At 49.2% G+C, this 26,204-nt stretch overlaps 1 protein-coding gene across 10 annotated transcripts in view; it reads right to left on the bottom strand.

Moving 5' to 3' along the window:
• The window catches only part of shank3a (SH3 and multiple ankyrin repeat domains 3a), a 110,859-nt gene that overhangs the window by 39,762 nt on the left and 44,893 nt on the right, over nucleotides 1-26,204 (bottom strand). For 8 of the 10 annotated variants that reach the window (XM_042334877.1, XM_042334876.1, XM_042334879.1 and 5 more), the window contains 4 exons: nucleotides 23,702-24,023; nucleotides 10,843-11,003; nucleotides 9,599-9,619; nucleotides 1,624-1,737 (listed from right to left, as the gene is read on the bottom strand). In XM_042334877.1, coding sequence (XP_042190811.1) covers nucleotides 1,624-1,737; nucleotides 9,599-9,619; nucleotides 10,843-11,003; nucleotides 23,702-24,023 — 618 coding nt within the window. The remainder of the gene's footprint in view (nucleotides 1-1,623; nucleotides 1,738-9,598; nucleotides 9,620-10,842; nucleotides 11,004-23,701; nucleotides 24,024-26,204) is intronic. The other 2 variants (XM_042334878.1, XM_042334880.1) reach the window with 1 other exon arrangement.

The raw sequence follows: 26,204 nt of genomic DNA, 5'->3' as shown, positions 1-26,204 counted from the left end.
GTACTGCCAGGATCAGGTGTGCACAGTGAGTGGCTATTAATACAGCCTCACTCCCCAGGGCGCTGTGGTTGAGGGCAGAGGGAGCATTAGTACTGCTGCTCACTGTCTCAGGCTGATTGTGTACACAAACGGATCAATGCCATGTTAAAGGCTCCTCCAAGACCAGTCCCATGAGCTGCAGATCATTCCTGAGAGGCCTCTGAGAGCTCTGGCTCACACTCAAACAGGCCATCACCCCCCATCGTGACCCTCGGAGATTGCGGTGTTCTGTGTTAACTCATTACTATTGGCCAAAGCTCCCCACACCTCTGTAGGGCTGTTACAGGCAGACCAGTGGGAAAAGGAACAGGGGGTGGGGAGGTCACTGGGTGTGGACTGAATGCCACGGCTTTATTCAGAGTTCCTTCTGCAGGCCCCAGCCACCCTTATCCTCGTCCCCCTCTCTCCCTCCGCCTTCCTACATCTCCCCCTTTCTCCCGAGGGCAGGGGAAATGAGGGGGGAGGGTGGGTGAGGGGGGGGAGAGTGTGGGTGAGGGGTGTGAGAGACAGCTCGGATCAGAGAGAGGGTTAAGCCACCAGAGTATCTCCTGTGAGCTCCTGTTTAATTAGACTATTGATTTTTCTCTTTAATACTGGTTTACCGCAGATTCTCAAAGTCACACAGCCTCACCAGCCTCCGTCCATCGATACCCCATCAGCTGCTGTTTCATCAGAGGTCAGGGCTTAAACTGTTCCTCAGAGGAAATTCCCCAAAGAGGATTACACACGTAATAGTAATAATAATAATCCGTGCATTTGACAGCGTCTTATGTCTTCGAGACATCCCAAAGTGCTTCACAGAACATACTGTAAGGTGTAGTGACTGTGTATTTTGTGGGCGAAACGCGGCAGCCAATTACGCACAGCAGTGTCCCACAAACAGTCGGGGATTGAGTGACCAAATTATTATTATTACTTAAGGGGTTATTACCCCTGGAAATGCCATCTGCCAATCGACTAACAACCAGGTTCCTACTTATTGCTAGGTAAACAGAGGCGTGCGGAGTAAGGAAATGTTTCGCTCTGCCCGGGAATCGAACACAGGTCTAATCCCATTTTCTGCTGTTTCCCCATATCCCTTACTCCCTCCACCAAACTATTCACTCTCTTACCCGTCGATGACCTTCAATATTTCCCCCGTCTCAGTGTTGAGTAGGCCTGGGGTTAGCTGGCTTGTGTGTGTGTATATACTGTGCGTGAGTTAACGTGTGTGGGTGAGTGTGTGTATGTGGTGTCTGTGAAGGTGTATTTGTGTGTGTGTGAGTGTATTTGTGTGTGTGTGTGAAGGTGTGTGTGTGTGTGAGTGTATTTGTGTGTGTGTGTGAAGGTGTGTGTGTGTGAGTGTATTTGTGTGTGAGGGTGTGTGTGTGTGTGTGAGAGGGTGTGTGTGTGTGAGGGTGTGTATCTGTGAGGGTGTGTGTATGTGTGTGTGAGGGTATGTGTGTTTGTGTGAGGGTGTGTGTGTGTGAGGGTGTGTGTATGTGTGTGTGTGAGGGTGTGTGTGTGTGTGTGAGGGTATGTGTGTGTGAGGGTGTGTGTGTGAGGGTGTGCGTGTGAGCTGCCGTGGAGAGGACGAACACCTACCTTGCCGGCTGTCATACTGCCTCATCTGCACCTCCTCCACACATTCTGCTGCAAACCAGCCCGTCCGGCCTTTCACCGTACCTTCCCAGAATCCACCCTCACCAATACTGAGCACTGCAGAGAGACCAGGAGCATGTTAGTAACCCCACCGCGTGACTGTGAACACGGGACAGACAGCATTGAGGGAGCTTTACTCTCTCTCCCTCTAACCGGTGTGGATGGAGAGTGTAGAGGGAGCTTTACTGTCTGTAGTTCAGTTTAACCCACTCACTGACCTGGGAGTGTGGATGGACAGTGTAGAGAGTTTCGCTCTGTCTCTAACCCTGACCTGGGAGTGTGACGGACAGTGTAAAGAGAGCTTTTCTCTGGCCTGGGATTGAAAGCATTTGGTTAAGAGTATTCAAAACAGAACTGACTGTGACTTCCACATATGTATGTCACCTACACATGGAAATCTCCCAGTGTCTTATCACATCGTTAAGACATCTCAAAGTGCTTCGCAGGATATAATAAATAATAATAATCCTTGCATTTAATATATAGCGCCTTAACACATTGATGAGATGTCTCAAAGTGATATACTATAAAGTGGATTTACTGTATGTTTTTGTGGCAGTCAGTTGCGCAAGCAATATCCTACAAACAGCCATGGTGTGGGTGACCAAATTTATTTGGGGGATTGTTGGTTAGGGTACCAGGAGAAACTCCCTTCTCTTTTTGAACAGTGCCATGGACCTTTAACATCCACCTGAACAGGACGGGAACTCGGTTTAACATCTCATCCAAAGGACGGCACCTCTGACGATGCAAGACACCCCTGGTGCTGCATTGGAGCATCACCTTAGACTATGTGATTCCAAGTCACGATTTGCGGATTAAACCCACAACCTTCTGACTCAGAGGCGAGAGTGCTGCCTTGCTTGGTATAAATAGTCACACTTGACAGTAATTCCTGTGAGACGTTTCAACAACAACAAAATTACATTTGTACAGCGCCTTTCACATCGAGAGGACGTCCCAAGGCGCTGGACAGTCTGGAGTTTCGGACCTAAGCTCTGGGTTTATTCAGGTTTTTATTTACATTCTGTGAGTGTGATCTTTCTCTCTGTATGGGTGCCATCTCACACTTCCTCTGTCCTGCAGGGCTTGCTCTCACACGATCGGTTCAGATGAAGAATCTGATCTTGTCCCTCCAGACCACCGATCCTACTGTCCTCCCATCACAGCAACCTCTCTGTCCCTCTCTCTGTGTGGGTGCAGTCATGCTCCAGCTAGCCTGTCTGTAGGATTCTTTCTCTCTGTTTGGCTCTGTCTTTCTGGGTCCAAAGTCACCCTCCACCTAGCCTGTACCCAGATGGTGGGTTGTTTGCAGTTGTATCCAGGGCATGTCTCCACTCTTAACTATTCAACAAGTCCTGTGCAAGCTCTGTCCTTCCTCCAGTCTCCAGCTGGTTAGCTAATCACAGGAACATGATTCAGTACAGCAGCGAGTGCAGTCAGTGACCTTTACTACTTGATTCCTTGTCAGAGCATCTCATCCATTTCATTGACTGGATACCTTAGATAAGCTCGCTCCTTAACCCATGGTTACAGCACTTCTCATAGCAAAATATCTCAAATCGCTCCATGTTTACACAGCGCCTTCCACGTCTAATCGTCTTGAATCGCCAACAAGTTCCTTTTTATGTTCACAGTCTCATCACTTTTTTGGGGTCAGCTAGGTGGCTGACACATGCGGAAACCCATGACCCCCACCTGTTTAACCCCACTTTCCCCTCACTCCCCCCAGTCTAACCCCACTCTACCGCTAGTCTCACCCCACTCTCCCCTCAGTCTAACCCCACCTCTCCCACAAGTCTAACCCTACTCTCCCCTCACTATCCCTAGTCTAACCTCACTCTCCCCTCAATCCCTAATTTCCTTTAAATATCCATCCTGTTCAGACACTAATCTAATTCCCGTGAAAGAACCCATGAGGTTAAGGCTGAGATGTGGTGGAGCTGGACTGTGTGTAAGGAATGGGAGCTCCCGTCGGTGTCACAATGTACAGAGGGACAATCCGAGGCTGTCCTGACATTCTCAATCCCTCAGCTCTTTTTGCAGGAATGGTTAATAAGCTTGGAGCAGCGAACAGATGATAGTGTTCAGTGTGGAGGCTCTCATCCACTGCCAATCTCACAGCATCACAGCTCACACACACCATTTACTGAATTTATTGTCAGCCACCCTCCGCAGGTCAGGATACCAGGAAAGATAAGCCGTGAAGCCACACAGTAACAACCAGCGACTGGGAACACCAGTGACAGGTTCGGAACCGTAGGTGAAGAGAGAGGGGGGTGAGAGCCACCCTGGGTGGGGGAGGGAGGAGAGCCAGGCCTGATGCATTAGACAGTAAGCAAGCGGGGCTGACCCGAGGGAGTCCCTGTCAGTCACAAACATTTCTATTCCGAGCAGAAATGCTGATGAAAGTGGAGCCCCCTGACTGACTGATGTTTAGCCTCCTCCAGGGCGCTGGGAATGCCACACCAGCACAGAGAGGACAGGATGCACACAGTGCTGAGCCAGCACCTTGCTGACAACAAGAGCATGATCCGTCTCCATCACTGACAGGGCTTCCAGGCGTCACGCCATCACCTCCCAGCCCAGTGAGGATCTCCAGGATTTTCCAGGCTGAGCTCCCTCTTCCAGGGCTGGTAATCTGGGAGAGTCCTGTAACTTAGTGGTTAGAGCACTCGCCTCGCAAGCGAGATGACCCTGGTATGGTATGATCCCCGGCCGATCAGGGCGAAAGGTTCAGCAACTTTTCTTACTCCACACGCCTGTTTACCGAGCAGTTATTAGTCGATTGGAGGATCGCTTTTCCAGGGGTAATAATCCCTTCCAAAAAACTAAATAAATAACTAAATAATAATTTGGTCATTCAATCCACGACTGTTTGTGGGGCGCTGCTGTGCGCAATTGGATGCCACGTTGGGCCCACAACATATAATCAATTCACTTTACAGTCTATCCTGTGAAGCGCTCTCAAAGACATGATAAGGCGCTGGGTCAAATGTTAGGATTATTATGTTAATGATGCTGCAGTGCTATTGGCAAAGAGAAGGGAGTTTCTCCTGACTTGTTGATATCTATGTAAACAATTGAGACAGGAGAGTGATGAGGACAGACATGGTGAAGTGTTGTCAGTGAAGATGACTTTCTCCCTATCTATGTTGGAAGTGTGGGGGTGGGTAGGTCAAAACAACGCCTGAGTCATCCATTTAACATTAAAGGATAAAGGCTACAGTGAGCCAGTATTCAACCCCAACTCAACTCTCTCCATTCAACCCACCAGAGCGCTGAGTGTGTGGGAAACATAGCCAACCATCACTGGGCCAATTAACTCCTTCAGACAAACTCCCGGGAAGAGGTCAGCCTTTCTTCACACTCAAACCGAGAGACAGACACTGCGCAACTCAAGAAAACCCTCTGATTCAGGCTGCATTCGGAGCCAGCTTCTTTCTTTCAACTGTGGCCAAACTCCCCAAATACACAGGCCAAACCCTCATCAAATACAGAGGCCAAACTGTCCCCAAATATGCAGTCAACGCTGTCCCCAAATACACAGGCCAAGCTGTCCCTAAATACACTCTACAAACCCTCAAGAAATATGCAGGCCAAACCCTCACCAAATATGTAGCCCAAACCCTCACCAAGTAACAGGGTAAACCCTCACCAAATACACAGGCCAAACCGTCCCCAAATACACAAGCCAAATCCTCACCAAATACACAGGTCTCTCACATTTCACTGTTAACAACAAGAATTTAGGTTTATACAGAGCGCTTCATGTAGGGTACTATCTTAGAGCTCTTAAAAATGGCGGCGTCTGACACTCAGCCGAGGAGAGGTGACTGTAGGCATGGTTGAAGAGGAAAGTCTTCAAGTGCGAATTGAAGATGGGCATAGAAGGGGGTAAGGTGGAGGGACTGAGGCAGGGAGTCCCAGAGTTGGAAAAGTGGTGTTAACGTTAAAATGAGGAGGACTTTGGTGTGTGAGACTATTTGATGCCAAGCTGAGTCTGGCGTTGATACAACAGAGGGTGGGCTCTAATCAATACAAAGTGGATATCTGTCTCTCGCGCACTCTCTCACTCTGCGGTGATGAGGGGCCGAGTGCCAAGGGGAAATCCGGGCGTGATTCCAAAGTAAGTATCTGCAACATCCGCAGCACTACAAATAGGGAAACTTTCCCCATAAACTAAACACGCGCACTTCATTCAGCAGCAAAGCGGCAGGTTGGCAGACAGCCATGTCACTGTCTAACGGAGACACACAAGCTGATGTAGAGGAATCCCCTCATAATGTCTGTGAATCAGCAACACAGACACCCTACATATACACCTGATATACACCCTCACTATAACACCGATATACACCTTCACTGTAACACCGATATATACCCTCACTGTAATACTGAAATACACCCTCACTGTCACACTGAAATACACCCTCACTGTAATACTGAAATACACCCTCACTGTAACACTGATATACACCCTCACTGTAACACACTGATATACACCCTCACTATAACACTGATATACACCCTCACTGTAACACTGATATACACCCTCACTGTAACACACTGATATACACCCTCACTGTCACACTGATATACACCCTCACTGTAACACTGATATACACCCTCACTATAACAGATATACACCCTCACTGTAACACACTGATATACACCCTCACTATAACACTGATATACACCCTCACTGTAATACTGATATACACCCTCACTGTAACACTGATATACACCCTCACTGTAACACTGATATACACCCTCACTGTAACACTGAAATACACCCTCACTGTAACACTGATATACACCCTCACTGTAACACTGAAATACACCCTCACTGTAACACTGATATATACCCTCACTGTAACACTGATATACACCCTCACTGTAACACTGATATACACCCTCACTGTAACACTGAAATACACCCTCACTGTAACACACTGATATATACCCTCACTGTAACAGATATACACCCTCACTGTAACACACTGATATACACCCTCACTATAACACTGATATACACCCTCACTGTAACACTGATATACACCCTCACTGTAACACTGATATACACCCTCACTGTAACACTGATATACACCCTCACTGTAACACACTGATATACACCCTCACTGTAACACACTGATATACACCCTCACTATAACACTGATATACACCCTCACTGTAACACTGATATACACCCTCACTGTAACACTGATATACACCCTCACTGTAACAGATATACACCCTCAGTCACACTGATATACACCCTCACTGTCACACTGATATACACCCTCACTGTAACACTGATATACACCCTCACTGTAACACTGATATACACCCTCACTGTAACACTGATATACACCCTCACTGTAACACTGATATACACCCTCACTGTAACACTGATATACACCCTCACTGTAACAGATATACACCCTCAGTCACACTGATATACACCCTCACTGTCACACTGATATACACCCTCACTGTAACACACTGATATACACCCTCACTGTAACACTGATATACACCCTCACTGTAACACTGATATACACCCTCACTGTAACACTGATATACACCCTCACTATAACACTGATATACACCCTCACTGTAACAGATATACACCCTCAGTCACACTGATATACACCCTCACTGTCACACTGATATACACCCTCACTGTAACACTGATATACACCCTCACTGTCACACTGATATACACCCTCACTGTAACACTGATATACACCCTCACTGTAACACACTGATATATACCCTCACTGTAACACACTGATATATACCCTCACTGTAACACTGATATACACCCTCACTGTAACACACTGATATACACCCTCACTGTAACACACTGATATACACCCTCACTGTAACACACTGATATACACCCTCACTATAACACTGATATACACCCTCACTGTAACACTGATATACACCCTCACTGTAACAGATATACACCCTCACTGTAACACTGATATACACCCTCACTGTCACACTGATATACACCCTCACTGTAACACTGATATACACCCTCACTGTAACACTGATATACACCCTCACTATAACACTGATATACACCCTCACTGTAACACTGATATACACCCTCACTGTAACACACTGATATACACCCTCACTGTAACACACTGATATACACCCTCACTGTAACAGATATACACCCTCACTGTAACACTGATATACACCCTCACTGTCACACTGATATACACCCTCACTGTAATACTGATATACACCCTCACTGTAACACTGATATACACCCTCACTGTAACACTGATATACACCCTCACTGTAACACTGATATACACCCTCACTATAACACTGATATACACCCTCACTGTAACACTGATATACACCCTCACTGTCACACTGATATACACCCTCACTGTCACACTGATATATACCCTCACTGTAACACACTGATATATACCCTCACTGTAACACTGATATACACCCTCACTGTAACACTGGTATATACCCTCTGTAACACTGATATATATCCTTCCTCTCCCTGTCATTCATCTCTCTCTCTCATCTCTCTCTCCCTTGTCTCTCTTCTATCTTGCTCACCTCTCGCTCTTGCCGACCTGTGCCTAATATCTGCTCTCTCTCTCATATCTTTCTCTCTCTCTCACTTGTCTCTCTCTCTCTCTCTCTCTGACTCTCACTTGTTTCTTGCTCTGAGTCCAAGGTGGACAAGCAGTGGGAAAGCTTGTTAGACAGTGCTCTCAAAGGCAAGCTATGTGGTTTTTGGCTGGTTAGACTCCAGCAGTTACCCCAATGCATACCCTGGGGTCTCCAAGCCTTGGCTCTGGCCAACCTGCGCCTAATATTCTCTGTAAGCAGGATGTATCCCTCCAGGTAGAGAGTGTGCATTCCATTCCAACAAACATCTCTGGAATTTCCATTATATTTGGGATACATGGAACTGAGTTTGATTCCATCTCTCACATGGAGACTTTTAAGCATGCTGATTGATTTCCACATGTGTCAGACACCCAGCTGACCAAAAACTATTGTGCTCTCTCTTTCTCTTGCACACGCTCTCTCTCTCTGATCTGAATACAATCTGAATACAAATGGTCAGAACAAAGTCACTGAGAACAACACTCAGGGCCAGCACTCAGGCACCCAACTGTGGAACTGATTAAAACCCACTACACTCTGTTAACTTTGGCCCGTGACTCTGGCTCTAGACAATTCAAGTCAAGTACGGCATCAGCCCCTCCACCCCTAAGGCCAGCGTGAGCCCCAACCACATACACAACCCTGGGCACACACACTCACAGCCCTCAACCCTGGGTACACACACTCACAGCCCTCAGCCCTGGGTACACACACACACAGCCCTCAGCCCTGCGTACACACACTCACAGCCCTCAGCCCTGGGCACACACACAGCCCTCAGCCCTGGGTACACACACAGCCCTCAGCCCTGCGTACACACACTCACAGCCCTCAGCCCTGGGTACACACACAGCCCTCAGCCCTGCGTACACACACTCACAGCCCTCAGCCCTGGGCACACACACGGTCCTCAGCCCTGGGCACACACACACAGCCGCAGGTACACACAGTCCCAGGCACACTCACTGGCCTCAGCCCCAGGGATAGGCCTCAGCCCAGGGACAGATAAAGGCCTCAACACTGGGCACACAGCGATCTCTTGGTATGAAAATGATGTACAGACTCCAATTCCAGGCAAGAGATACACCCCGAGGAGAGGATGAAACCACAGTAATCCGCAAGAGACCTTCATCCAACCCACAGGCATGGCAGTCACTAGGTGAGCGTTACCAGGAGAGCAATGGGGATGGAGTGTGGGGGTTGTGATTGGATCGAGGGCAAGGATAAACCATAAGGGGGCAAGAAAAAGAAGCCATTTTACCTTGAACATGAGACTGAACACCTGGGTGTGGCATGTGGAGCAATGAAGAAATGGACAAGTGAAAAACAACGTCTGATAATGGGGGACCCGATAATTGTCTAATTTGTGCCTTGGGTGAGCTCAGGCTCAGACACAGAATAGCTCACTGACACACTGACATGAGACACACACCAACACACACACACACACACGCTGACACAGGACAGCTCCCTGACACACTGACACGGGACACACACCAACACACACACACACACACACTGACACAGGACAGCTCCCTGACACACTGACACGGGACACACACCAACACACACACACACACACACACACACTGACACAGGACAGCTCCCTGACACACTGACATGAGACACACACCAACACACACACACACACACACTGACACATTAACACACACACTGACAATAACACACACACTGACACATTAACACACACACTGACAATAACACACACACTGCCACGTTAACATACACACTGACAATAACACACACACTGACACATTAACACACACTCTGACAATAACACACACACTGACACATTAACACACACACTGACAATAGCACACACACTAACATTAACTGACACACTGACACAGGACACATACACTGACACAGGACAGCTCACCGACACACCGACACAGGGCAGATCGCTGACACACGACAGCTCCCTGACACATTGACAAACTAATACACACACTGACACACACACACACTCACTGATACACATACACAGACACTGACACACGCACAACAACAACAACAAGATTCCATTTATTGAGCGCCTTTCACGTCGGGAGGACGTCCCACACACATATACTGATGCACTGACACAGGGTCGCTCACTGACACAGAGCGAGGACACCTCACTGACAGGCATTAGAGACAGCTCATTGACAATGTTGGATGTGACAGCCACACTCCCAGGCAGATCTCTCGCAGTGGGGATGTTAACAATTGAAAACTTGCCTGTTGCCCGCACACACGCACTAATAATAATAATCCTCGCATTTAATACAGTGCCTTATCACGTCTTCGCGACGTCTCAAAGTGCTTCACAGAATATACTGTAAAGTGAAGTGACTGTATACTTTGTGGGCGAAATGCGGGAGCCAATTGCGCACAGCAGCGTCCCCATAAACAGCCGTGGAGCAAATGATCACATTATTATTATTTTAATTAGGCAAAGAGCAGGCAGACGGTGAGGTGAGTAGAGAACGGAAAGGCACTAACCTTTGACACGCTCTCCCCTGTGAAGCGGGATCTCGGCCTCTCCTTGCGGCAGGTAGGGCTTCACTACGATGAAGGTGCGCCCGGGCACGGCGCTGTACAGTTTGCGTTTGGGCCCCCGGTGAGGCGGGTGCTGTGGGGGCTCAGCGGTCACCCCGCTCGGGCTGTAAACAAAGACATAGGTGACAGTACTGCGCCCTGACATGCTGCTCCCCGCTGACCTTGGCTGCTGGGGGCTGGCCCCTCATCAGCTGCTCCTCTCTCACTGCCTTCAGCTCCAGCTGCTGGGTATATACCAGGGCTCCGGCTCGGTACACCTCCCTCCCTTTCTCGCTCTCTCTCTCTCCCTGTATGTCTCTCTCTCTGGTCCTCACTCCCCTTCTCTCGGGCTGTCTGTCTCTCTCTCTCTCTCTGGTTCTCACTCCCGTTTTCTCAGTCTGTCTCTCTCTCTCTCTGTTTCTCACTTTCTCTCTCTGTTTCTGTTTGTCGCTATCTATCTCTCTAACTCTCAGTGTGTCCGTTTGTCTCTATCTGTCTCTCAGCCTGCCACTATCCTTCTCTGTGTCTCAATCTTTTTTCTCTCTCTTTCAATCTGTACTCTCACTCAGTCTGTCATTCTCTCTCTGTTTCTCTCTCGCTCTCCCTCTGTCTCACTTTCTGTCTCACACATGCCCACAGCATCCCAAGCTCCTCACGCTCCCTGCCCAGCCATTTCCCCGCTGTGATTCGACCCCAGAGCCGCTGGCTGCCGACCCAGCCCCGCCACAGCCACTGCAGGGCTCTCTGACATTCTGCTTCCCGATCGCAGTGATAGAGAGAGAGAGAGCGCGAGCTCCCTGCGCCCGGCTTGAGGAGCTGCAAGTGAGTACAACCTGCCCGCTGCTGTTTGCTGAGCCGCGGCTCTGCTCCACCCCCGTCATACACACACACACAGCCATCCTCAGCCTGTCTGCCCTTCACTCTACACGTGCTCTCTCACAGCTCAATCCCGCCCGCAAGGCACAGGCTTTGGCACAGGAGGGGCGGGGGGGGGGATTTGGAAAAACTTTTTTTCATAGAAAAAGTAAACACTTTCTCATTCTGTCACTATCTCTCTTTATATCACTCTCTCTGTCGCTCTCTAAGACACAACTGCATGTGAAGGGCATATTGTTGATGTATCTCCCTGTCTCTGCAAATGTTTCTGGGCCATAGTGTGTGTGTTTGTCGATGTGCAGGTATCCGTGTAACATGTGTGCTTGTATATTTGTGAGTGTGTGTGAGAGAATGTATATATGTGTGCATGTGTGTTCCTCACTAACATAGCTTGCTCGATGCTCACAGGCATTTCTGTGTTCTATGGGGAGTTGTGAATGACCTGAGTTAACTGTCGGACACACAGTGCTCTCTCTCTCTCTCCTCTCTCTCAGGGCTGAGCTGCTCAGTTATCAGTTACTGCAGGATGGGCAGCTGATGCATTATTCATGTGTGGAGAGAGGGACATAGGCTAATGGCTGCACTGCCGAGCTGTGCGAATGCATGTTTCAATCACCTCTCACAGCAAATTCCCTGCAATACACAAGCAAGGCTTTACTGAAGGACTGAGTCCCAGCCCTCACTTTAATACAAAACTGTCTGAGAGAGAGCAGCCTGCAAGGGATTAATAAGCACCACATTGGAAGGAAGCTATGTCCAATTGACTGGCTCTGGTCTCCTGCTTGTCCCTTGTGCCCTCCGTTCCACCATCGGTGGCCGCGCTTTCAGCCACTGGTCCCCGAAACTCTGGAACACTCTTCCTCTAACCCTCAGTCTTGCCCCTTCCTTCCGCATCTTCATGTTACTCCTGAAGACCTTACTCTTAGACCATGCTGACGGTCACCTGCCCCCGGCTCGGCATTCTGCTCCACCACTGTCAAGCGTTCTGGGACACTACCCTCCCAGGTGAGGGATGCTATATACATGCAAGTTGTTGTTGTCGAAGCAGAATTAAGAAGTGAACGTGGAGCAGTCTATTTCTCTGAAACATTGTGGGTTAATGGCACTACTCAAAATAGCTGGTAATACGCTCCCACATACTCAGCATCAGTTAGAGAAACAGTAAAGCTCCCTCTACACTGTGCGTCCACACTCCCAGGTCAGGGTTAGAGACACAGTAAAGCCCCCCTTACACTGTGTGTCCACACTCACAGGTCCGGGTTAGAGACACAGTAAAGCTCCTCTACACTGTGTGTCCACACTCCCAGGACAGGGTTAGGGACACAGTAAAGCTCCTCTACACTGTGTGTCCACACTCCCAGGTTAGGGTTAGAGACACAGTAACGCTCCTCTACACTGTTCGTCCACACTCCCAGGTCAGGATTAGAGACACAGTAAAGCTCCTCTACACTGTGTGTCCACACTCACAGGTCAGGGTTAGAGACACAGTAAAGCTCCTCTACACTGTGCGTCCACACTCCCAGGTTAGGGTTAGAGACACAGTAACGCTCCTCTACACTGTTCGTCCACACTCCCAGGTCAGGATTAGAGACACAGTAACGCTCCTCTACACTGTGCGTCCACACTCCCGGGTCAGGGTTAGAGACACAGTAACGCTCCTCTACACTGTGCGTCCACATTCCCAGGTCAGGGTTAGAGACACAGTAAAGCTCCTCTACACTGTGCGTCCACACTCCCAGGTCAGGGTTAGAGACACAGTAAAGCTCCTCTACACTGTGCGTCCACACTCCCAGGTCAGGGTTAGAGACACAGTAAAGCTCCTCTACACTGTGCGTCCACACTCCCAGATCAGTGACACCACTCTCTAGATCTCTTAAGAATCTTAGGAATACCTAACAATTCTCAATGGTGTGTGTATGGGTGGGGGGGAGGAGAGTGGGTTAATTGGGGTATCCTTGGAGCTGCAAGGCGATGTGCCTGCCAAAGGATTATCAGAATCATGTTCACCCGCTGTGGGGGTCTCTAGTCTGGTTGCCGCCATGCGTGTCCGCAATACTCCAGGGGAATGCTGATGACAGCGTGGGTCAGACACTGGCTGATCATGGTGATGGGTTTCTGTGAGTAAGTCAGATACCCGGCTGATCACGATGACAGGTTTCCATGTGGGTCACACACCCAGCGACCAAAAAACAGCTAAAAGGACGGTTGCAATCTCTCTGGTGACAAGGAACGAAACTCGGGATTAATCAGCCTTTATGTGCTGGTTAATCCAGGAGTCACCTCACGGCTGTATGTTGGCCCTTGCTCATTTGTTCTTAAATATCGCCTCCGCACTTGACACTCCGCTGGCTCCCAATCGCCGAACGGATCAATTTCAAGATCCTCACACTCAGTTTCAAATCCCTCCAATGCCCTGGCACTTCCCTACCTCTCTAACCCGCTTACCTCTCAAACCACTACCTGCTGCCTCTGCTTGACTGGCTCCGGCCTCCTGCACGTCTCTCGTGATCTCTGTTCCACCACCATCACCCTGAAACTCTTGAACACTGTTTCCCTAACCCTCCACCTTGCCCCTTCCTTCCCCATCTTCAGATCATCTGTGCCTATGGTCACCTCCCACCTGCTCCCCCCCCCCCACAGCTCGACGTCGTGCTCCACCACTGCCATGCGCTCTGGGACGCTGCCCTGTGTGAGGGGTGCTATATAAATGCAAACTGTTGTAGTACCTGTGAAGTAGTTTGACATTTTTAACGTGCTAAGTTCTCTTGCTCCCTTACCCAGAAATGTACTGGGAAAACACGGAATTGATTGCAAAACCATTCCGTTCTGTAGCTCTTGTCGTCACACTCGGGTTAGGGTTAGGGTTATATTTACCAAACTGTTACTTAGCTTGCAAATGAGCAAGCACACGAGCAAGCACACACCATCTGTCCTGTGAAGGGAAGCGTCAAACACACAGCGTGGGACACAGAGCTGGCCTGATGGATCTCTCAGCATCAGAACTCATAATACCTGCATTTGAGCCAGCACCTGTCACATCACAACATCTCGGAGCGCTTCACAGGGCAAGTGTAGTGACTGCGCATTTTTAGTCAATGTGTAGTCGATTTGCATCCAGAGAAACCTCACCACAGTCAGGAGGTGATTGACTGATTAATCCAGGGAACAGTCGTCCAGGACACAAGGACAGGAACTCTTTTCTTTTCTCCCAATTGCGTAACAGGATCTTTAGTGTCCACCTGAACCTTTACAGCGGGTCATCTTGACTCAGTGCTCCCACTCCCACCTCGGAGTCAGTTGGTTGAGGGTTCGTTCGAGTCCCCAAGTCAGGGACTCTGAGCTGATAGTCTAGGCTGCTGCTCCAGCGCAGCGCTTGGGGGAGGGCTGTACTGTCAGAGGTGCCACCCTTCATGAGACGTTAAGCTGAGCTCCCGTTTGAGCCCAGTTCAGGAGGATATTAAAGATCCCGCTGTGCTATTTGAAAAGAGGAGTTTCTCTCTCACTCTCCTGGTGTCCTGGACGACACTCCCCCAGATACAAAATTGGTAATTCACTTCACGGCTGTTTGGGCCCACACTCTGCTGACAGACACCCATCAGGGTGTGCACAGGTTACCTGCTGTTCGTTCCAATCCACGTCCCCTCCATTTATCTACATTAAGACACCTTTCTTGCTGCTGGTCCCATCTGGTGAATTGCACCATATCTTCCTGAGCGCTATTTATCCTCCTTCTATTGCTCACCTGCCCAAATAGCTCCGTACCCTCTACTCAGGGGAGACAAATGACTCTGGCGACGTGGCAATGTGGGGAGGCTACAGATCTATAATGGAAGCAAGTGGGTTCCTGGGCAGACAGCAGTTTATATTCTAACAATGATTCAGCGTTGCGTTCAGAGCAAATGTAATCAGTTCACTCGAGCATGCCAACAAATAAATGAGACTGTGCTTTCATTAGCAGCTACTGGTGCACATTACAGCTTGTGTCGTCTCCTCAACACAATCCCCTCCACATTACACCTCCCCTCACCTCAACACAATCCCCTCCACATTACACCTCCCCTCACCTCAACACAATCCCCTCCACATTACACCTCCCCTCACCTCAACACAATCCCCTCCACATTACACCTCCCCTCACCTCAACACAATCCCCTTCACATTACACCTCCCCTCACCTCAACACAACCCCCTCCACATTACACCTCCCCTCACCTCAACACAATCCCCTCCACATTACACCTCCCCTCACCTCAACACAGGGGGAAGATGGGAGGGGAGGGGGGGCAGGGTGGAGAGGGGAGGGGAGGGGGGGTGACCAATGGCATGGTTGAAGAGGAGAGTCTTGAGGCTGGACTTGAAGGAGGCTAAGGAGGGGGCGAGGTGGAGTGATTGGGGGATGGAGTTCCAGAGGTTGGGGGCAGAGTGGCTGAAGTCTCTCCCGCCAATGGTGGGGCGGGTGGGTCGGGGGATGTGGAGCAGCCAGAGCCGGCTGAACGGAGGGGGCGGGCAGGCTGGTAAGGGGTTAGGAGGACACAGAGGTAGGGTGGGACGAGACCATTGAGGGCTTTGTAGGTGAGGACCAGGATCTTGAACTGGATCCTCTGAAGGATAGGGAGCAAATGGAGTCGGGCGAGAGTGGGGGAGATGGGGTCACGGAGTTTGGTGCGGGAGAGGACACGGGCTGCAGAGTTCTGGACTATCTGCAGTCTGTGGAGGGAGGAGTTGGGAAGGCCGACAAGCAGGGCCTTTGCATGGTCGAGCCTGGAGGTGATGAAGGCATGAACAAGTGAGGTAGTGGCGGAGTCGGGCGGAGGTGAGGGAAGGCAGAGTGGGTCAAGGCTTGGATGTAGGGAAGAAAAGACAATTGAGGGTCGAACAAGACCCCCAGGTTCCTGACTGGCTTGGTCAGTTGAAGTGTGCAACCATGGAGGTTGATGCTGCCGGAGCCTGAGGTGCGGAGGCGCTGGCACGAGCCAATCAGGAGGGCCTCAGTCTTGTTCACATTCAACTGTAGGAAGTTTCCCCTCAACGAGGACTTGATGTACGACAGCAGTCTGTCAGGACAGCAGTGGGTCTGGAGTTGAGGGTGGGGGCAGAAAGATAGAGTTATCTGCATAATGTGGAAGTTGACCCCATGTCTGCGATGATGTGACCAAAGGGGAGTGTGTAGATATTAAAGAGGAGACAAGGACAGAGCCCTGGGGGACGCCAGACATGACAGTGCGGGGACTGGAGGAGAAACCGTTAGAGGCAACAAAGTGGAAACGGTGAGAGAGATAGGAATCGAACCAGACAATTCTTATGTTATTATTTTACATAATAACATACGAATTGCTTGGTGAAAGAAGACCAAGGTCCATCTAGTTCGCTTTCCACCAACCTGGCAGTCACTTGACTTGTCATGTCCCAAACTATACACTGTATTCTGAGATATTATTTTCTAGCAGAAATCTATCTAATTTGTTCTTGAAACAAATTACAGTTTCTGCTTCCGCCGTCTCCCTAGGGAGTCTGTTCCATACATTTACTGCTCGCTCACTAAAGTTGTGTTTCTGCAGATTTGTTCTGAATTGTCTACTGAAGACAACAGTATAGTTCGCCAACAAATATACAGTCAATTCACTTTACAGTATATTCTATGAAGCGCTTTGAGACGTCTCAATGATGTGATCAGATGCTATATCAAATGTAAAGATTATTGTTATTAATATAGTGTGTATCAATGCATCACAGGATTACATGGGGGTTTAGGGATAAAGGTCTCAGCCAGGCTCAGTTGCTCGCACTCCTGACTGGGTGACATTTTTGGAAGGCGAATTATATGGACCTTGGTCTTTTTTCATCTAGCAATTCTTATTTTGATATTCCAGGCGCTGGATTTAATGCAGGGATTGTTAGGGAGATTATTACTGCTCTGAATTCTTTTGACGTCATCAGGTGCTGTAAAAACGCATCTTCTTTCTTTGAATTCAGTTATCAACACAACGGAAGCTGATTATAAATTAATTAAGTCAGGCGAAAGCTGCGAGTCACCAGGATAGCAGTCAGTGAGGTAACCTACATTCCACTGCCAACCGGAAACACTGTGAATATTAGGGGATCGGAAGACAGACATTTACAATATGGAAGAAGGCTGACAGTTTGGCCCATCGTATCTGTGTTGGCTTTCTGAAGGGACTCACTGTTTAGTCCCATTCTCTTGCCTTTCCCCCTCATGCCTTTTATATTTCTCTTTTCAGATGTTTATCTAATTCCTTCTTAAACAATTTCTGTAGCTTGGTGGTAAGAACACTCGCTTTGCAATCACATCTTATCACTCCTTTGAGATGTCTCAAAGCGCTTCACAGAATATACTATAAATTGTATTGACTGTATATTTTGTGGGTGAAACGCGGCAGCCAATTGTGCACAGCAACGTCCCACAAACAGTTGTGGATTGAGTGACCAAATTATTATTATTATTTTGAAGGGATTATTACCCCCTGAAAAGCGATCCACCAATTGATTAGCAACCGGGTTCCTATTTACTGCTAGATAAACAGAGGTGTGTGGAGTAAGGAAACTTGCCTATGGTTTCGCCCTGCCTGGCTGGGAATCAAACTCAGGTCCTCTTGCTTGCAAGACGAGTCCTCAAACCACTGAGCTATAGGACTTCTTTGTGGAGTGACTCTATTTGCAAGCAAAAGCAGCAGCCAATTTGCACACAGCATTATCTTACACACACGTTGAAGTGATGTGAAGTGAATGAGCAATTTTATTGGAGAAGGATTGTCAACCAGGGCAGCATGAGCGCAAAACACACACACACCCACCACACACACACAGTCATTCCCACATTAGTTCCAACGCATCAATAACATCCACAAATGGCAGTGTTTGAATTCCGGATCGCATGGGATGCTTTATCTGCTAATTAAAAGAATGTCCATAAGCAGATTCCACCTCATTTACATAACTTGTTATTCAGTGTGATGCCTCTGTTATACACTGTCCCACTTTATAAAGTGGAGAGTTTCATTGGCAACAGACTGCTCTCACACTGAAGCCCAGAGTGCCTGATCTCAACCTGCTCCTCTCCGCTCTGCTCCAGGATCATTGCTGACCTGACCGATTGCCTCTCAGACATGCCAGACACCTGGATGATAGGTAACTTTCTACAGGTAAATATCAACAAGACAGAAGCTCTCCTGCTCGTCTCCCATCAGTGTCTTCTCACCTCAGGCGCTGATCGCATCGACCTGCAGAGATGCTGACTCCATCATGGTGTCTTGATTGACCCTTGATTGTCCTTCAAACCCCACAACCAGGCATTCACTCACTCGCTTGGCTTTCTGTCACCTCCGCAACACACCTCTGCCATCCAGACCCCGCTTGACCCGCCCCACCATCAGCACGCATCAGCTATTCTATATAAATAATAATCCTTGCATTTGATAATGAGACATCTCAAAGCGTTTCACTGTATACATTGTAAAGCGTAGTGACTGTGTATTTGTTGAGCAAAGTGCGGCAGCTAAATGCGCACAGAGTGTCCCACAGACAGTTGTGTATTTAAGTGACCAAATTATTATTTTTTTTGAAGGGATTATTTCCCCCGGAAAAGCGATCCGCCAACCGAGTTCCTACCTACTGCTAGGTAAACAGAGATGTGTGGAGTAAGGAAACATTTGCCCAACGTTTCTCCCTGCCTGGGAATCAAACCCAGGTCCTTTCGCTTACGAGGCGAGTGGTCTAACCACTGAGCTATAGGACTCCACAATACTTTCAGCCCGCTTTCCCCCCCCCCAAAGCCTCACTCTGTTGATGTACTGGTTGTCCAGTGTGTTTCCACTGCATCACATTTCTCGCCATATATACCTACACAGAGCAACTGAACATGCTTTTGCTCATCTCCAGATAACAGCAGACAGGAATTTTGAGCTTTGGATGGAGTCTTGGCTTTGCTGGAGTCTGGGCTGAAGTCAGAAGCAAAGCTACAGGCTGCCATCACAGCAAAACACTCCATCCTATTGACAACAACTTGCATTTATACAGCGCCCTTCACACAGGGTGACATCTTGAAGCGATTTACTCAATCCCACAAACCAAATAATAATAATCCTTGCATTTGGTATAGTTCCTTATCACGTGGTTGAGACATTTCAAAGCTCTTCACAGAATATAGTGTAAAGTGTAGTGACTGTATTTTTATGGGCGAACACAAATGGGAGCTAACCAGAGCCTGGCCGGCCCCAGATACAGCCTTCCTGACCTTACGGGAACAAAGCTGTGCTCTACCCTGGCACAGTGTTGCTGGAGGTCCGGGGCAGAAGATGTACAGTGACGGGGAAAGCCATGACAGGCTACATCACACTCCAGAGGCCGGTGTACTGTATTCTACCCACATTCATGGTTCTCTGCTAAGCTGTAGTCTGACACCGTTACAAGAAAGACTTTTTTAAGAGTGCCTGTACCATCCACCGTTTCAAAGACCTTTCCTGTAATTACAGTCTCATGTAGTGTGTTAAGGCAAACACAGTAGACATTTGGAGTCCTGTAGCATATTCCGAGGGTAAAGTGCATTGGGATTATTACGCCCAGAAAAGCGATCCGCCAATCGACTAATAACCAGGTTCCTACTTACTGCTGGTAAACAGAGGCGTGTGGAGTAAGCAAACTTGCTCAACGTTTCTCCCTAGCTGGGGATCAAACCCAGGTCCTCTCACTCGCGAGGTGAGGGCTCTAACCACTGAGCTACATGACTCTACATGATGGTATAGGTGATGGATCAAATACACCATTATTATTATAGCAGGATAGTTGTTGTTGAAAGCTTTTATTTAGGTTGTGACGAGTCAGAGCCATTGATTAGGTAGAAATCTCTTCTCAGCCCTGGTACGAAGGACAAACACTCAGAGCAGCAAGGAACTAATCTCCAGACATAATGAGTCCCACCCCTTCCTCTAACTCCGAGGCTACCCTATAGGGTACAAGCTGCTCTGGTCTCCGTGCCAGCTTTCCCCTCACCACGTCAGCCACACACCTTCCCCCGGCCCGCTCAGAAAATGAGTTGACCAGCTGGTCACCCCCAGGGTAGGCAGCTGACCTGTGAGCCCACAGCGGAGGCCTGATGATGGGGGGGGGGATGCTGTGACACACTTGGCTGATCACACCTTGAACCAACACATGCTCTGCTCCAGTCAATAACTCTGTGATAACTAACACAGAGTGAAGAGCTCGCTAACACCATCAGTAACTACTCTACATCAGCTCTTCATCATTTGGGTTACTCTATACTAAGTGGGGTCTCTGTGAAGCTGAACTGGCTCAAAGCTGACATGTCTGGCAACGGAATGTCCAAATCCGCACCCCCTCTGTGACGGTCTCTAGTCCGGTTCCTGAGCCAGGAGGGGCCACAGTATCCCAGGCCACTCACTGCCAATGACAGCACAGCCCGGCCTGGCTCAACAGCAGGACCTGGAAGGGCTGACCAGTCACTGGGGGCAGGAAATCCTCCCCCTCAGCTCCTGTTAACCCTGCAGCCAAAGATAAGGTGGTCCTAGCTGGACAAGCAGCGGAAAGCTTGCCAGAAGCAATATCAATGGCAAGCTATGCGGTTTTATCTGGTTAGACTCCAGCATTTACCCCAATGCACACTCTGGGCTCCTCAAGCCTTGAGACTTGCCAACGTGCGCCTAATACTCCGAAATTAGTTAAGCAGGATGTGTCCCTCCAGGGAGAGCGCGCATTCAATTCCAACATTCTATCTTTGGGATTTCCATGTGTACAACAACAAAATTATATTTGTATAGTGCCTTTCATGTTGGGAGGACATCCCAAGGTGCTGGACAGTCAGAGTTTCGGACCCGAGATGGGGGTCGGGATCAGGTAAGGTGGAGGGCAGGGGAGGAAGCAGAGTAATCAAAAGCACGGTTGAAGAGGAGGGTCTTGAGATGGGTCTTAAAGTAGGCAAGGGAGGGGGCGAGGTGGAGAGACTACAGGATGGAATTCCAGAGGGTGGGGGCAGAGTGGCAGAAGGCCCACCCACCAATAGTGGGGCGAGCAAGGCGGGGGACGTGAAGCAGCCCGGAGCCCACTGTACGGAGGGAGCGAACAGGATGGTAGGGGGTTAGGAGGTCGAAGAGGTTGGGGGGAGCAAGACCATGGAGGGCTTTGAAGCTAAGGACCAGGATCTTGACCTGTATCCTCTGTGTGATGGGGAGACAGTGGGGTCGGGCGAGGATGGGGTGATAGGGTCGCGGAGCCTGGTGTGGGAGAGGTCACGGGCTGCAGAGTTCTGGATGATTTGCAGCCTGTGGAGGGAGGAGTTGGGGGCCGACAAGCAGGGAGTTTGCATAGTCAAGTCGATGTAATGAAGGAGTGTACGAGGGTCTCGGTGGCCTGCGGAGTGAGACAGTGGGGGAGCCGGGCGATGTTGCGGAGGTGGGGGAAGGCAGAGCGGGTCATGGCGCAGATGTGGGGTAGAAAGGATAGTTGAGGGTCAAACAAGACCCCAAGGTTCGGGACTGGCTCAGTGAGGGGGAGTGAGCCCCATGGATGGTGATCTGTCAGCCTGAGGTGAGGACGCGCTGACGGGAGCCAATTAGGAGCCTCAGTCTTGGTGACGTTCAACTGAAGAAAGTTACTCTCATCCAGGCCTTGACGTCTGACAGACATTCTGTCAGGACAGCAGTGGGTCCTGGAGTCAAGGGTGGAGGCAGAGAGGTACAGTTGGGTGTCATCTGCATACATGTGGGAGTTGACCCCATATCTGTGGGTGATGTCACCAAGAGGGAGCATATATTGAAGAAGAGGGGACCAAGAGGGAACCAGAGCCCTGAGGAATGCCGCACGAGACGGTGCAGGGTCTGGAGGAGAAGCCGTTTGGTGAAGTGCAGGTGGTGTGAGAGGTACGATCTGAACCAGTCAAGGACAGCGCCATGAAGGTTATAATAATAATAATAATAATCCTCGCATTTGATATAGCGCTTTTCACGTCGGGAGGACGTCCCAAAGCGCTTCACAGAAAATACTGTAAAGTGAGTTGACTGTATATTTGTGGGCGAACGCGGCAGCCAATTGCGCACAGCAATGTCCCACAAACAGTCATAGATTGAAAATGACCAATTTTATTATTGTTTTTGTTTTTTGGAGGATTATTATTAGGCTCTGTGTGGAGTAAGGAAACTTGCCCAAGGTTTCACCCTCTGACTGGAATTGAACTCAGGTCTCTCGCTTGCAAAGCGAGTGCTCTAACCACTGAGCTACAGGACTCCACGAGGTTGAGGTGAGAGGAGAGGCGGTGGAGAATAGAGTGGTCGATGGTGTCAAAGGCAGCAGAAAGGTGAAGGAGGACGAGGAGGCAGAGGGAGCCCTGGGCCCAGATGGACAGAATGCCATTTGTCACTGTGACCAGGGCTGTTTCTGTGCTGTGGGTGGCACGGAAACCCGATTGGAGGGGTTTGAGAAGGGAATGGCGGGAGAGGAAGGAGCGAAGCTGGGAAACAACAACTCCTTCCAGGATCTTGGAGAGGAAAGGGAGGTTGGAGATGGTAGTTTGAGAGTAGAGATGGGTCCAGGGAGAGTTTTTTAAGGATATGAGGTTTTTAATGGGGTGGGAACAGTACTAGTGGACAGGAAGAGGTTTATGATGTCTGTGAGTAGGTGGGATGCATGGAAATCTCAGCTTGTTTTGGAGACTCTTAAGCGTGGGGAAGGGTTTCTGCATGTGCCAGACACCCAGCTACACCAGTCCCGATTTACAGCAAGATTCTCATTCCACATTGATGCATAGAACACACACACACACACAAGGAATTACACAAACACATGTCGCCACTTTTACTGTACACTTTGCTATCACTCCAAATCCTTCTGATTGCCTCAGTGAATGTGAGAGTGCCAGCCTCCCTCTGTCCACCCTCCCCTCCCACGGTCGAGCCTGGGCTCTGGGGCTGGCGGTCCTTACCTGAACCTGGCCTTGGTCTGCCTGCGCAGAGTGGAGCTGTCGGCCTCAATCTCCTCCTGGACACACTGGAGGGAGGGCGAGCGGCTGTGGGAGCTGTGGGAGCTGCCTGCACTCTGTGGCCCCCCTTCCACGCTCTCCTGCATATGCACCAGTAGCTGTGGCGGCAGGCTGCGGAGCGACAGAACTGGCGAATGCGCTGATCGCTCCTGCAGCTCGTTGATGTTGTTGTCACTGGTGGATCGTAGCAAGGTGCGGGGCGATGACAGGGTGCTTCCTGCGCTCCGTCTCCTGTTGGTGTATGTCGGGGTCTCCCTGAAAGGCACTGAAAGTCACCAACGCGTTAGTCTCTGCCCACAGCTTATGTGGAGTCCTGTAGTGTAGTGGTTAGAGCATTCGCTTCACAAGCGAGAGACCCGAGTTCAATTCCCGGGCAGAGCGAACCAATGGGCAAGATTCCTTAATCTATACGCCGTTGTTTACCAGCAGTAAGTAGGAACTCGGTTGTTAGTCGATTGGTGGATCACTTTCTGGGGGTAATAATCCCATGAACAAAATAATAATAATTTGGTCACTCAATCCACGACTGTTTGTGGGACACTGTTGTGCACAATTGGCTACCGCATTTCACTCACAATATACTTTACAGTATATCGTGTGAAGCGCTTTGAGACATTTCAATGACGTGATAAGGCTTAATATCAAATACAAGAATTATTATTATTTATATATTATCATTATACCATCCTGGCTCAGCCAACCACACTCTCGCCTCCTGGTCACCAGCTTATGGGGCCAAACTCTACGTCAGGGACCTGAAGTCCAGTCTGATGCTCCAGCACAATGCTGGGGGAGTGCTGCATTGTTGGAGATGTGTGCTTCAGATAACACATTAAACTAAGGGCCCATTTGTGCCCGTTTGGTCACTATTAAAGATCCCATGGTGCTATTGGAAAAGAGAAGGGAGTTTCTCTTTACTTTTGTCCTGGTTGCCAATCCCCCAGATACAATGTTTGTAGTAAATTGCTGTGTGAAAAATGTCTGCCATGATTGTCTACCAATACACAGTCACTAAACTGGACAGCAATTACAGTAAAGCACATAGCAACATTTCAATTTACATTTATTTGAAACTATTTAACTTTGGTATCGCAGTGAGTCAGGAGAGGCAGTGCATTGTCTCACCCACACTCTCTCAGCCATTGACCCATTTCCTCCCCAGATAATTACCCAATTCTCTCCTGAATTCATAAGGAATAGAGGGGTGAGGACATCTCGAGGTTTACTGGGGGGAGTGAACAGAGAGTAGGGTTGGACTGGAGCGAGCGAGGGGAGAAAGTGGGTTTAGACGGGGGTGGGAGTGAGGGGAGAGTGGGGTGGGAGTGAGGGGAGTGGGGTGGGACAGGGGGGGAAAGAGTGGGGTTAGACAGTAGAACCTTAGAAATGCACAGCACAGAGGAAAGTAATTTGGCCACCGTGTCTATGCTATTCTTTTAAAGAGCAATACTGTACTTTCAGTCCCATTGACCTAAATAATGCTATATTCAGATGTGGTACATTAGTGATGTGTGGTATCTTCCTCTGTTTCTGGACCCTTCTCTCTGTGAGGCCCTTTCTCGCTGCCTGTGTGTGTCTATTTATGTTTGTGATGTGTTAACAGTGTAATTCACCCACTGAGTTAGCAATAGGTGAGGTTTAAAGGGACAGCGCTCACACAGATTGGGAGACCAAGCAGGGAGGCTGCAACTGTTGCTTCTGGCCACTAGGGGGCGGTGCAGTGCCGAGGCAGGCTGTTGGCGCCCTCTAATGGTAGAAATCACAACTGCAGCAGCTCAGACCAATGTCACTGCTGATCACTGGAAAATAGACATGGAAAGGGGAGCGTGTGGTGTCAGTTTGGGCTCAGTGGCTGCACTCTGGCCTCTGAGTAGAAGGTTGTGCGTTCTTTTTGACAGAAAACAATCACGTGCTTACGAGGAACCAACCGAGGATTCCACGCATCCCACCTACACGTGGAAATATCAGAAGTAAATTGTTGGAATGGAATGTGCACTCCCTTTCTGGAGGGACTCTTCTTAATTCTGCAGGTTGGCCAGAGCTAAGACTTGGGGACCCCAGAGTGTGCGTTGGGGTAACTGCTGGAGTCTAACCAGATAAACCCACATAGTTTGCCATTGATATCACTGTTTGGGGCTAAACCAAAAAACAAATGTGAGAGGCAGGATGAAGCAGATTCTGGAGAGAAATATGGGAAGAAGGACAGGGTGGGCGGAGAGAGGAATCTCAAACACAAACTGAAGAAAGGAATGATATACTATAACACCAAACACAAGTGTTGTGATTGAATATTTGTTGGTAAACACAAGAAATCACTTAAGCACACAGCAAAGTCTCTCTCTCTCTCACACACACACACACACACGTGAATATTTACACGTGAAAGTGTGAATAGGGGTTTCGCTGGGTTGGGTGTGAGGTATGCAATATGGCAGAGTTGGAGGAAAGT

Source organism: Callorhinchus milii, unplaced genomic scaffold (assembly GCF_018977255.1).
Source record: "Callorhinchus milii isolate IMCB2004 unplaced genomic scaffold, IMCB_Cmil_1.0 Scaffold5, whole genome shotgun sequence".
Classification (NCBI taxonomy): Eukaryota; Metazoa; Chordata; class Chondrichthyes; order Chimaeriformes; family Callorhinchidae; genus Callorhinchus; species Callorhinchus milii.
The sequence above is the reverse complement of the archived record's forward strand: the minus strand, read 5'-3'. Positions and strand labels throughout refer to the sequence as shown.